At 37.7% G+C, this 13,604-nt stretch overlaps 1 protein-coding gene across 4 annotated transcripts in view; it reads right to left on the reverse strand.

Moving 5' to 3' along the window:
• VBP1 (VHL binding protein 1) overlaps positions 1–13,604 on the reverse strand; it is an 86,552-nt gene that overhangs the window by 59,626 nt on the left and 13,322 nt on the right. For 2 of the 4 annotated variants that reach the window (XR_642304.2, XR_642303.2), the window contains exons 9-12: positions 6,209–6,288; positions 4,966–5,072; positions 1,322–1,452; positions 1,183–1,213 (exon numbers count right to left, since the gene is read on the reverse strand). Coding sequence is in view for 2 of the 4 variants with exons in the window: in XM_009198571.2 (XP_009196835.1) it covers positions 1,183–1,213; positions 1,376–1,452; positions 4,966–5,072; positions 6,209–6,288 (295 nt within the window). In the remaining 2 variants the exon portion in view is untranslated. Of the gene's footprint in view, positions 1–1,182; positions 1,214–1,321; positions 1,453–4,965; positions 5,073–6,208; positions 6,289–13,604 lie in introns of those variants that run through there. The other 2 variants (XM_009198571.2, XM_017953779.3) reach the window with 2 other exon arrangements.

Consider the following 13,604-nt stretch of genomic DNA (forward strand, 5'->3'; position numbering starts at 1 on the left):
TTTCATACAGTAGGCTCCAATATCAAAGAAGCAGTCTGTATAAGTAGTGAATTTTTAAAATATATTCTTGGATTTTATTTGTTAATATTTTTTGTAGGATTCTGCCAAATATAATGACTACATGAGACCAGTCAGCAGCTTCCTTTCTTTGTTAATTTTCAAAGACTTAAGTGGTAATTGGTCTATGCATCTTTCTGCTTCTTCTTGGATGGTATATAGTAACTTATATTTTGCGTGGAAATCATCCATTTCCTCTAGATTTTCAAATAGGCTGTTGCCAAATGGTTGCTTTAAAGAAAATGAACGTTCTCTGTGTGTGTGTGTGTGTGTGTGTTCTGGTTTATTATTATTTATTTGTTACGCTTTATTTGAATTCCTTTGTCTTTACTTATGTTTTATCTACTAGACCTGTCTAATAATGAAAGAAGTGATTTGAAAATGCCATTATAATTATATTTTTCTCAAGTTCTCCATGCATTTCTAATAACTTTTGCTTTCTATATTTAGCTTAGTGCTACAGCATTAATACTGTTATGTCTTAATAAATAGTGCCTTTTATCATTATATGATATCCCTCCTCATCCTTAAAGGAGGAAGTTTTAGGTAGGCCTAAAACTCCAGGTAAGAAACATCCTTATGTCTGAAGGCAAAAGGTCACAGAGAAGAATCTGAAGAAACAGGCCATGCTGTTTCCCCCAGCTGATTCATATCAGATCATGCCCTTTTTGTCAGATAAGGCCTAAAAATCCTTATCCTTACCCTCTTTACCTGGCTTTTAGCTTTACATTCTATATTATTTGTTGTTAATATTATCACTTCTGCCTTCCTTTGGTTTCCATTTCCCTGTTATTTTTTTGGCTGAAATTTTAGGAGTTAACTCATTGAAGTTGACATTGGTTAACCATGGAGAATCGTAATACAGTATACTTTAACCAAGAACTTTACCTACAAAAGTTAGGATAGTGCATAATAAATAAATTTTCCACTTTAATTATTTAAGTTTAAAAAGTCCACATTATAGAGTTTCATAACAAGTAGTTACAATATCTAATTTGAAAATTATTTTCTAGTTCTTACTCTTACAAGCCCTTTCCTCTGGCATATATTTATTGGTTGTCCTTTTTTTTTTTCTTTCCTGCCCAGCCATCCCTCTCTGTCTTTTTTTAAATAATAAAAACTTACCTGTTGACTGGGATTTCTTCAAAGTTAAAATCTGTTTCATAAAACAAACACAAGTTTTACATTATTTTCGTGTAAATGCTTTTTCTTAAAATGCATTTTAAAATATATTTAAAATATTAATTTAAAAATAGATGTTTACTTCCTACAGGGCTAGCAGGTGAGCCATTTAGGTTGTTTGCTATAATCGTTCCACCTTGCTGTCTGGTTCCAACAGGTTTGTGGGCTTGCGAAGATAATGATGGTTGTAATGTATCATGTAGTCAAAATAATCTAAAAATAAGAGACAAAATGAGATGAAAACATAAACCTAGTTTATGTCAATACAGTAATGACATATGCGTACCCTCCCATTACAAACTAACAGGACCTCAAATTATTAGGTAAAAGAGGAGTGATTTTAAGTTATTTATTGAATAAATTTTAATTAAGCCCTCGTTATGTGCCAGACATTGCACTAGGTGCTAAACATACAGCAGTGAGGAAAAAAAGATAAAAATCCCTGCCTTCATGTGATTTACATTCTAATGGAGACAGTAAACAACAAAGATGAAGTATATGCTATGTCAGATACTGATAAATGCGAAGGATAAAACATCAGGGAAAGAGACATGACATGTCAGTGGGAGAGATATGTCCAATAATGAAAGAGATGGTTTGAAATTGCCCATTATAACAGTATTTTTCTCAAGTTCTCCATGTATTTCTAATAGTTTTTGCTTCATGTATTTAGCTTGGCACATGCAGTAATTTAAATTTTAAATAGGAATGGCTCACCAAGAAGGGTGCTTTTAAGTAATGACCTAAAGGATGTGAGAAAGTGAACCATGGTGATCCTGCAGGAGAAGTATGAGTAAAAGATCTGAGTAAAATTATAATTTGTTGAATATTATAAAAGAAGAAGTACAGAATATTACATGAATGTATCAAGGAAATTTAACTTCATCTAGGGAGTCAAGAATTAGTCTTCTGTGTTAGTTAATCTGTGACTTAAAGGATAAAATATAAATTATGTAAGCCATGAGGATTAGGGCCACGGGAAGGAGAGAAAAGGATTCCAGCCTGAGAATTAGGAAGACCCTAGGGGATGTGTAAATAAGTGAAACAACTCCAGTATCCCAGAAAGTTGAGCAAGAACAACACAAAATGAAGCTTGTAGGCTATATCCTTGGATAACTGAAATTCTCTTAAGGGTTTTGATCAAGGGAACAGCATGATTATATTTGACTTTCTAAAATATCACTCTGATTGCCATATTCAGAATGGGTTATAGGAGGGCAAATGGATGTAGGGGGGCCAGTTATGTAGCTATTATAGTAATCCAGGAGAAAAATGACAGTGGTTTTAGCTAAGGTTGAGGCAGTTTGGACAGATAGAAGTGGAGAGAACTGACACATCATTGAGCAGTAGAATGAATAGGATTTGGTAATGGGTTGGATATGGAAGTGAGGGAGAAGGAAGTGTCAAAAATAATTCCCTGGTATCAACTGAGCGCCTGAATGGACAACAGTGCCATTTACTAAGCACACGCCAAAGGCAAAGGAGCAAGGTTTGGGAGATGGTAAGTGAGCCATTTCGTTTTGTATAAATTGAGTTTGAGATAATTGTAGAACATGCAAGCGGAAAAGTCCAGTAGACAGCTGGATATATAAGTTTGGAGCTGTAGACATAAATGTAAACAGAAATATAATCTCTCTCTTTCTCTCTCTCTCTCTGTCTCTCTCTCTCCAGAATATACACAGTAATTAAAACCCTAAGGGAAGTATCTCCAACCAAGGCCAGAGATAGAAAAATCATTCAGTTAAACTGCCAAGGATAGAGCTTTTGGTTTACCATGGAATAAGTTGGTAAGAGTGATAGAAGGATAGAAGTACAAAAACAACAATAACAGCACTTACTATGGGCCAGGCACTGTTCTAATCACTCTACGTATATCAACTCATTTAATTTTGCCAGCAATCTTAAAAGGATAAGGAAGCTGAGGTACAGAGAGGCTAAATGATCTGCCCAAAAACACAATCTATGAATGGCAGAGTGAAATTGGAATCCAAGCACTCTGGCTCCATGGCCAGCATTTTAAAATTACAGTAATTTAAGAGAAAAAGTGGTTTCAACTGGTCACAGGATTGTCAACAGAATTGGTTGAAGCAATGAGGGTGACACTACTGTGGAGATCACTAGTAGTCAGTATTGGTCTGTTAGTAATCACGCCTATAGGCCTTTAGAATACATGCACATTGAACTGAATCCATAGCTTATTTTCTTAACCACCGTATTAAACTGTCTTGTAACATCTGTTGTAAGCACTAATAATTCCCAAAGCACAGGGACTCAGAAAAGTGACAGTAGTTATTCTTTTGGAAATAAATCAAGTGTATAGTTTTTCTATACACATTGTTTTACTCAAAGAACTTATGTTCATCATAGCTTTGGTTGAACTCACCATTAAAAATGCAGAAGATTTGTCCATTGAAAATATATATATATCAGAAAAATAAAAACATTTAAAATACAGTCTAAATATTTAAGTTAAAATACGAACAAAATTTAATTCAAATGCATATAAACCCTATGATAATATTGCTATATAAGCCCTATGATAATATTGCTCATTATTACATGGATTTGTGTCTAGAGTAGAGATAACCAAAATATGGCTGCCTATGAGCAGTTGTGTGCCAGTAAATGTATAACAAACAGCTCTCAAGAAAAAGGCTGGGTTTAGTGGCTCATACCTGTAATCCCAGCACTTTGGAAGGCCAAGGCAGGCAGATCACAAGGTCAAGAGATCGAGACCATCCTGGCCAACATGGTGAAACCCCATCTCCACTAAAAATACAAAAATTAGCTGGGCGTAGTGGCGTGTGCCTGTAGTCCCAGCTACTCCGGAGGCTAAGGCAGGATAATTGCTCGAACCTGGGAGGCAGAGGTTGCACTGCACTCCAGCCTGGTGACAGAGCAAGAGACTCCATCAAAAAAAAAAAAAGGCTTAATTTGTAGTGTTTGCCCATTTCTGTAGTGTAAATACTCCCATTGTGACCAATTTCAAGTTGCCAATGTGACATCAACCAGCTAGAAAAATTCCTGGAAATTTATGGCTCCTCTAAGCTAGTAGGAGCTGGCTCCAGAACACCACTTAAGTATGAGGCAAACTAAATGTAAGAAATTACAAAGGATTTCCACCTTAAGCATCACAAAGTATCACACTGAATGTATGTATATTTTTGTTTCTTTGTAAACTTTATATATTAATAATAGGTAATTATTTTCATGGTATAATTTCAAAAGTTAGAAAATGGTATACGGTGGAGACTCACCCACCCATCTCTTTCCATGAACCACCACACTCTTTTTGGAAGCAGCCCATTTTAACTCATTTCTTATATATCCTTCCAGGAATATTCTTTAAGACATTACATACATATTCTTTCTTTTTACTATCTTAAAAAACAAAAATGATAGTATACTATACTTTGTTTCACATCTTGCTCATTTGTCATTTAACAATATAACTTGGAGATTGTTCCATTTCAGTATAGAAAAACAAGCCTCTTATTAATTGTGCCATTGCCATTATAATGTTGCAATGAATATTCTTGATCATATATCATTTCACAATTGTGAATATATATGTGAAATAAATTCCTAGGAATGAAAATGCTGGGTCAAATACTGCTTCAGGAAGAGGCAGTAGACAGAGTTGGTAGTTTAGCAGTGAAAAAAATTAAAGATTCTAATCCTATCTTCAGTTATTACTGACATAATCATGTAATAATGCCATATTACCTGCAAACCAAGCTCTGCTTGCTGAAGCTGTCACAACTGGACTATTTGGGAAGGATGGAGTCAATGCAGGTTGGAGACTTAAAAGATCACAATAAATATGAGGCACACTGGAGAACAAATAGAATTACATATATTCTACCTAGCTAAACTTACATTTCTTTGATTTATCCATCTATCCATCCATCTCTCCAACTATATACTAACTATATGTCTATCTGTGATAAAGATAATTAAGAAATAGTCAATGGGCTTGTGGTCTAAGAGAAGGTGATAATATAAATAGATTACAATCAATACAACCTTAAAAAGTCTAATGAATTAATATTACATGACCTTTGTAGTGATTGTGGACAATATAGAAAAATACAAACAAGAAAACTGAAATCAGCCATAATTGTTACACTCACAAATAGCTAAGCCTGGGTGCAGTGGTTCACGCCTGCAATCCCAGCACTTTGTGAGGCTGAGGGCAGCGGATCACCTGAGATCAGGAGTTTGAGACCAGCCTGACCAACATGGTGAAACCCCGTCTCTACTAAAAATACAAAAATTAGCAGGGTGTGGTGGCGTGTGCCTGTAATTCCAGCTACTGGGGAGGCTGAGGCAGGAGAATCACTTGAACCCAGGTGGTGGAGATTGCAGTGAGCCGAGATCACGCCACTCCACTACAGCCTGGGCGACAGAGTGAGACTCTGTCTAAAAAAAAAAAAAGAAAGAAAAAGAAAAAAGAAATAGCTAATGTGAACAGTTTGGGGTGACATACTTCAAATTTTGTATTATTCAGTTTATATGTATATGCACATATAGCTGAGTACATGTATATGTATGTGTAGATAGATGTGTGTATCTATACACATGTCTTGAATGTTACTATGTGTTCTATTTCATGAATGAGCACTTTGACATGTCATTAAATAATTTTCTACAATAATAGTTATTCTCACTAGAGGAGCCCCTGGGGGAAGGAATCAAATTCTTGAATATTCCCATCCCAATCTCTGACTTTGCAAATCATTCAGTGTAATAAAAGATGTTCCTTTGTGAAGCATATCATCCTGTGAAGAATGTGGAATCCCACGAAAGACTGAAAACTTCGGTCCCATATCATCATTTAAAATAGCTGAATAGTATTCCATCATATTCATAGCCCATAATTTATTTAGTTGATCACATATTATTTAAGATGCAGAAAATTATCTAGAGGGAAACAAAATTAACCTACATTAAGACATTATTAACTTACCCGTAAGGAGGTAAAGTGTCATTTTTCTCTTCCAAAGAAGCTAAATGTTGTTTTAGTACTTCAAGTAAACCGTGGGGTACCTAAAAAAGTTATTATGAGCAAAAATTAAGGTGCCTCATTAAAGCTAAAATTGCTACATGTAAATTCATTATTAAAAGTAGCATCTTGGTATCAAATCAGATTTTCAAACTATGATCTAAAACACATTGTTAGGCTAGGTGCAGTGGTTCACACTTGTAATCCCAACACTTTGGGAGGCCAAGGCAGGAGGATTGTTTGAGTCCAGGAGTTTGAGACTAGTCTGGGCAACAGTGAGACCTCATCTCTACAAAAAATAGAAAAATTAGGCCGGGCGCGGTGGCTCAAGCCTGTAATCCCAGCACTTTGGGAGGCCGAGACGGGCGGATCACGAGGTCAGGAGATCGAGACCACGCTGGCTAACACGGTGAAACCCCGTCTCTACTAAAAAATACAAAAAACTAGCCGGGCGAGGTGGTGGGCGCCTGTGGTCCCAGCTACTCTAGAGGCTGAGGCAGGAGAATGGCGTAAACCCGGGAGGCGGAGCTTGCAGTGAGCTGAGATCCGGCCACTGCACTCCACCCTGGGCGACAGAGCCAGACTCCATCTCCAAAAAAAAAAAAAAAAATAGAAAAATTTTCCGGGCATGATGACGCACACCTGTAGTCCCAACTACTTGGAAGGCTGAGGTGGGAGAATCACCTAAGTCCGCAGAAGTCAAGGTTGCAGCCATAATTGTTACACTCACAAATAGCTAAGCCTGGGTGCAGTGGTTCACGCCTGCAATCCCAGCACTTTGTGAGGCTGGGATTGAGGCTGTGTGATTGATTCACTGCACTGTAGCCTGGGCCACTGAGTGAAACCCTCTCTCAAAAAAATAAAATACGTTTTTAAAAACACAAAAAAAAGTTTCTTAAAATGATCAAAAAACTGCTAAAATATTTATCTCCTCAGAAGACATTGGGCTTCCAACGATCTCATTAACAATAAGCTTTATTTTCACCAAGGCACTAATTTTCATTAACATTACGGATTTCATTCCTGTATATGTTTATGTCTGTTTCCCTGCAATAGACTGCAAGCTCCATGAAGACAGGGATTTTGTCTGTTTTGTCCACTGATGAATCTTAAGTGCCTGGCACATAGTAAGTGCTTAATTAATATTTGCTGAATGAATGTGGATGTATATTTTTATTCTGTTTCCATTAAAAATAGACTAGAGGACTAGATTGCAGCTCCCAGGTGGACAGACAGAGCAGTGTGAGACTCTGCATTGTGAACTTTTGCTCCAGAACTACTGAAGGAATCAATTAGGAAAGCCGAGAGAACCCACAGACCCTCTGAAGGAAGTGGATTGCTCCTGCAGGACCCAGGAGACACCCTGAATACTGTGACTGCCCAAGCTGAACACACACCCTCACTGGGGAACCTGAAGGTCTAGATCACAGGAGAAGATTCTGACTTTACTTGAAGCTAAGTCAATTTAGAGAGCTGAACAAAATACAGGGGTAGAGGAAACAGCAGAAAAAACCCTACGAGCTCACTGGGTTCCCTGGGAAACCATTTCTGCTTTGTCTCATACGGATCCTTGGGGAGGACTAGCAGAGGTACTGGGAAAAGGAAACCTCCAGCTGAACTTTGTAAAAATTCCAACTGATCGTGAAGTCTCCTGGCCAGAACTCAGGGGAGGGCATAAATCCAGTGTACACACTCCACAGGCGGGGAGGCACAAAAGCCATCCTTGCTGTCGCAGCTGGGAGGCTGGTAGCCTGGGGCAAGTTCTCAGCCCTGCTCGCCCACTCCCTGGAAACAGACTTGGTGCCTTTGGTGGGGGCACAGTGGGAGTTAGATGGGCGTTTGGGGTTGTTTGGGAGCTGGGTAAGGTCTGTGACTGCCAGCTCTCCCCCACTTCCCTGACAACCTACATGACACAGCAGAGGCAGCCATAATCCTCCTGGGAAGATAACTCCATTGACCTGAGAACCACACCCCCATCCCCCACATAGCCGCAGCAAGACTCGCCCAAGGAGAGTCTGAGCTTAGACACACCTAATCCTGCCCCCAACTGATAGTCCTTCCCTACCCACCCTGGTAGCTGAAGACAAAGGTCATATTCTCTTGGGAGTCCTAGGTCCTCGCCCACCACCTATTCCTCCCTATACTACCACAGCTGATGCACTCTTAAAAGCACCACTTCCTGGCAGAAGGCCAACCAGCACAAAAACAGTGCATGAAACAACCAAAACTAAGGCCCCCCACAGAGTCCATTTTTCCCCGCTGCCACCTCCACTGGAGCAGGCGCTGGTATCCACAGCTGAGAGACCTGCAGACAGTTCACATCACAGGACTCTGTGCAGACAACCCCCAGTACCAGCCCAGAGTCTGGTAGACATGCTGGGTGGCTAGATCCAGAAGAGAGAACAATCACTATAGCCTGGCTCTCAGGAAGCCACATCCCTAAGAAAAGAGGGGGAGTACTAACTACATCAAGGGAACACCCCGTGGGACAAAAGAATCTTAACAGTAGCCTTGAGCCCCTCTGACATAGCCTACCCAAATGAGAAGAAACCAGAAAAACAAGAAGAAATCCCTGATTTACTTGAAAAAGAATTCAGAAGGTCAGTTATTAAGCTAATTAGGGAGGCACCAGAGAAAGGTGAAGTCCAATTTAGGGAAATCAAAAAATGCTACAAGAAATGAGGGGAGAAATCTTCAGTGAAATAGATAGCATAAATAAAAAATAATCAAAACTTCAGGAAATAATGAATGCACTTAGAGAAATGCAAAATGCTCTGGAAAGTCTCAGCAACAGAATTGAATAAGCAGAAGAAAGAACTTCAGAGCTCAAAGACAAGGTTTTCAAATTAACCCAATCCAACAAAGACAAAGAAAAAAGAATAAGAAAATATGAACAAAGCCTCCAAGAAGTCTGGGATTATGTTAAATAACCAAACCTAAGAATAATTGGCATTCATGAGGAAGAAGAGAAATCTAAAAGTTTGGAAAATGTATTTGGGGGGTCTCTAGCAAGGTCCCTGACCTTGCTAGAGACCTAGACATCCAAATACAAAAAGCTCAAAGAACACCTGGGAAATTCATCACAAAAAGATAATCGCCTAGGCACATTATCATCAGGTTATCTAAAGTTAAGATGAAGGAAACAATCTTAAGAGCTCTGAGGCAAAAGCACCAGGTAACATAGAAAGGAAAACTTGTCAGATCAACAGCAGATTTCTTGGCAGAAACCCTACAAGCTAAAAGGGATTGGGGCCCTATATTCAGTCTCCTTAAACAAAACAATTATCAACCAAGAATTTTGTATCCAGTGAAACTAAGCTTCATAAATGAAGGAAAAATACAGTTATTTTCAGACAAACAAATGCTGAGAGAATTTGCCACTACTAAGCCAGCACTACAAGAACTGCTAAAAGGAGCTCTAAATCTTGAAACGAATCCTGGGAACACATCAAAACAGAACTTCTTTAAAGCATAAATCCCACAGGACCTATAAAACAAAAATGCAATTAAAAAAAAGATATACACACAACAAATAGCATGATGAGTAGAATAGTACCTTGCATCTCAATACTAACGTTAAATGTAAATGGCCTAAATGTTCCACTTAAAAGATACAGAATTGCAGAGTGAATAAGAATTCACCAACCACCTATCTGCTGCCTTCAAGAGACCCACCTAACATGTAAGGACTCACATAAACTTAAGGTAAAGGGGTGGAAAAAGACATTCCATGCAAATGAACACCAAAAGCAAGCAGGAGTAGCTATTCTTATAAAAAACAAAACAAACTTTAAAGCAAGAGCAGTTAAAAAAGACAAAGAGGGACATTATATAATGATAAAAGGACTAGTTCAACAGGAAAATATCACAATCCTAAATATATATGCACCTAACACTGGAGCTCCCAAATTTAGAAAACAATTACCACTAAACCTAAGAAATGAGATAGGTAGCAACACAATAATAGTGGGGGACTTCAATATTCCACTAACAGCACTAGACAGGTCATCAAGACAGAAAGTCAACAAGGAAACAAGAGGTTTAAACTATACCCTGGAACAAACGGACTTAACAGATATTTACAGAATATTCTACCCAACAACTGCAGAATATACATTCTATTCATCAGCTCATGGAACTTTCTCCAAGATAGACCATATGATATGCCACAAAACAAGTCTCAATAAATTTAAGAAAATTGAAATTAGATCAAGTAGTCTCTCAGGCCACAGTGGAATAAAGCTAGAAATCAACTCCAAAAATGAACCTTCAAAATCATGCAAATACGTGAAAATTAAATAACCTGTTCCTGAATGATCATTGAGTCAACAACGAAATCAAGATTGAAATTTAAAAATTCTTTGAACTGAAAGACAATAGCGACACAACCTATCCAAACCTCTGGGATACAGCAAATGCAGTGCTAAGAGGAAAGTTCATAGACCTAAATGCCTGCATCAAAAAGCCCGAAAGAGCACAAATAGACAATCTAAGGTCACACCTTAAGGAACTAGAGAAACAAGAACAATCCAAACCCAACTCCAGCAGCAGAAAGGAAATAACCAAGATCAGAGCAGAACTAAATGAAATTGACACCAAAAAAATGCAAAAGATAAATGAAACAAAAAGCTTGTTCTGGAAAAGATAAATAAAATTGATAGACCATTAGCAAGACTAACCAAGAAAACAAGAAAGAAAATCCAAATAAGCTCAATTAGAAACAAAATGGGAGACATTACAACTGACACCACAGAAATACAAAAGATAATTCAAGGCTACTATGAACACCTTTACACTTATAAACTAGAAAACATAGAGAAGATGGATAAATTCCTGGAAAGATACAACCCTCCTTGCTTAAATCAGGAAGAATTAGATACCCTGAACAGACCAATAACAAGCAGCAAGATTGAAATGGTAATTTTAAAAAATTATCAACAAAAAAAGTCCAGGACCAGATGAATTCACAGCTGAATTCTACTAGACACTCAAAAAAGAATTGGTACCAATGCTATTGACACTATTCCACAAGATAGAGAAAGAGGGAATCCTCCCTAAATCATTCTATGAAGCCAGTATCACCTTAATACCAAAACCAAGAAAGGACATAACCAAAAAAGAAAACTACACACCAATATCCTTGATGAACATAGATGCAAAAATCATTAGCAAAATACTAGCCAACTGAATCCAACAACATATCAAAAAGATAATCTACCATGATCAAGTGGGTTTCATACCAGGGATGCAGGGATGGTTTAACATATGCAAGTCAATAAATGTGATACAGCACATAAACAGAATTAAAAACAAAAATCATATGATCATCTCAATAGATGCAGAAAAAGCATTTGACAAAATCCAGCATCACTTTATGATAAAAACCCTCAGCAAAATCGGCAAACAAGGGACACACCTCAATGTAATAAAAGCCATCTATGACAAACCCACAGCCAACATAGTACTGAATGGGGAAAAGCTGAAAGCACTCCCTCTGAGAACCAGAACAAGACAAGGATGCCCACTCTCACCACTTCTATTCAACATAGTACTGGAAGTTCTAGCCAGAGCAATCAGACAAGAGAAAAAAATAAAGAGCATCCAAATTGGTAAAGAGGAAGTCGAACTGTTGCTATCTGCTAATGATATGTTGGTATAATGAGAAAACCCTAAAACTCCTCCAAAAAGCTCCTAGAACTGATAAAAGAATTCAGCAAAGTTTCAGGATACAAAATTAATGTACACAAATCAGTAGCTCCCCCATACACCAACAGTGACCAAGCTGAGAATCAAATCAAGAACTCAACTCCTTTTACAATAGCTGCAAAAATATAAAATACTTAGGAATATACCTAACCAAGCAGGTGAAAGACCTCTACAAGGAAAACTACAAAACACTCCTGAAAGAAATCACAGATGACACAAACAAATGGAAACACATCTCATGCTCATGGATGGGTATAATCAATATTGTGAAAATGACCATACTGCCAAAAGCAATCTACAAGTTCAATACAATTCCCATCAAAATGCTACCATCATTCTTCACAGAACTAGAAAAAAAAAAAAAATCCTAAAATTCATATGGAACCAAAAAAGAGCCTGCATAGCCAAAACAAGACCAAGCAAAAAGAACAAATCTGGAGGCATCACATTACCTGACTTCAAACTATACTATAAGGCCATAGTCACCAAAACAGTATGGTACTGGTATAAAAATACACGCATAGACCAATGGAACAGAATAGAGAACCCAGAAATAAAGCCAAATGCTTACAGTCAACTGATCTTTGACAAAGCAAACAAAAGCATAAAGTGGGGAAAGGACACCCTTTTCAAAAAATGGTGCTGGGATAACTGGCTAGCCACATGTAGGAGAATGAAACCGGATGCTCCTCTCTCACCTTATATAAAAATCAATGCAAGATGGATCAAAGACTTACACCTAGGACCTGAGTCTATAAAAATTCTAGAAGATAACATCAGAAAAACCCTTCTAGACATCGGCTTAAGCAAGGATTTCATGACCAAGAACCCAAAAGCAAATGCAATAAAAACAAAGATAAATATCTGGGACTTAATCAAATGAAAGAGCTTTCGAACGGTAAAAGGAACAGTCAGCAGAGTAAACAGACAACCCACAGAGTGGGAGAAAATCATCACAATCTATACATCTGACAAAGGACTAATATCCAGAATCTGCAATGAACTCAAACGAATTATCAAGAAAAAAAAAAAAAAACAATCCCATCAAAAAGTTGTCTAGGGACATGAATAAACAATTCTCAAAAGAAGATATACAAATGGACAACAAACATATGGAAAAATGCTCAACATCACTAATTATCAGGGAAATGTCCATCAAAACCATAATGAAATACCACCTTACTCCTGTAAGAATGGCCATAATAAAAAAATAATAGATGTTGGCATGGATGCGGTGAAAAGGGAACACTTCTACACTGCTGGTGGGAATGTAAACTAGTACAACCACTATGGAAAACAGTGTGGAGATTCCTTAATGAACTAAAAGCAGAACTATCATCTGATCCAGCAATCCCACTACGGGGCATCTACCCAGAGGAAAAGAAGTCATTATACGAAAAAGATACTTGCTCATGCATGTTTATAGCAGCACAATTCGCAACTGCAAAAATGTGGATCCAACCCAAATGCCCATCAATCAACGAGCGGATAAAGAAACTGTGGTATAGATATACGATAGAATACTACTCAGCCATAAAAAGGAATAAATTAACAGCATTTGCAGTGACCTGGATGGGATTGGAGACCATTATTCTAAGTGAAGCAACTCAGGAATGTAAAACCAAACATTGTATGTTCTCACTAACAAGTGGAG

This window comes from Papio anubis, chromosome X (assembly GCF_008728515.1).
Source record: "Papio anubis isolate 15944 chromosome X, Panubis1.0, whole genome shotgun sequence".
Taxonomy (NCBI): domain Eukaryota; kingdom Metazoa; phylum Chordata; class Mammalia; order Primates; family Cercopithecidae; genus Papio; species Papio anubis.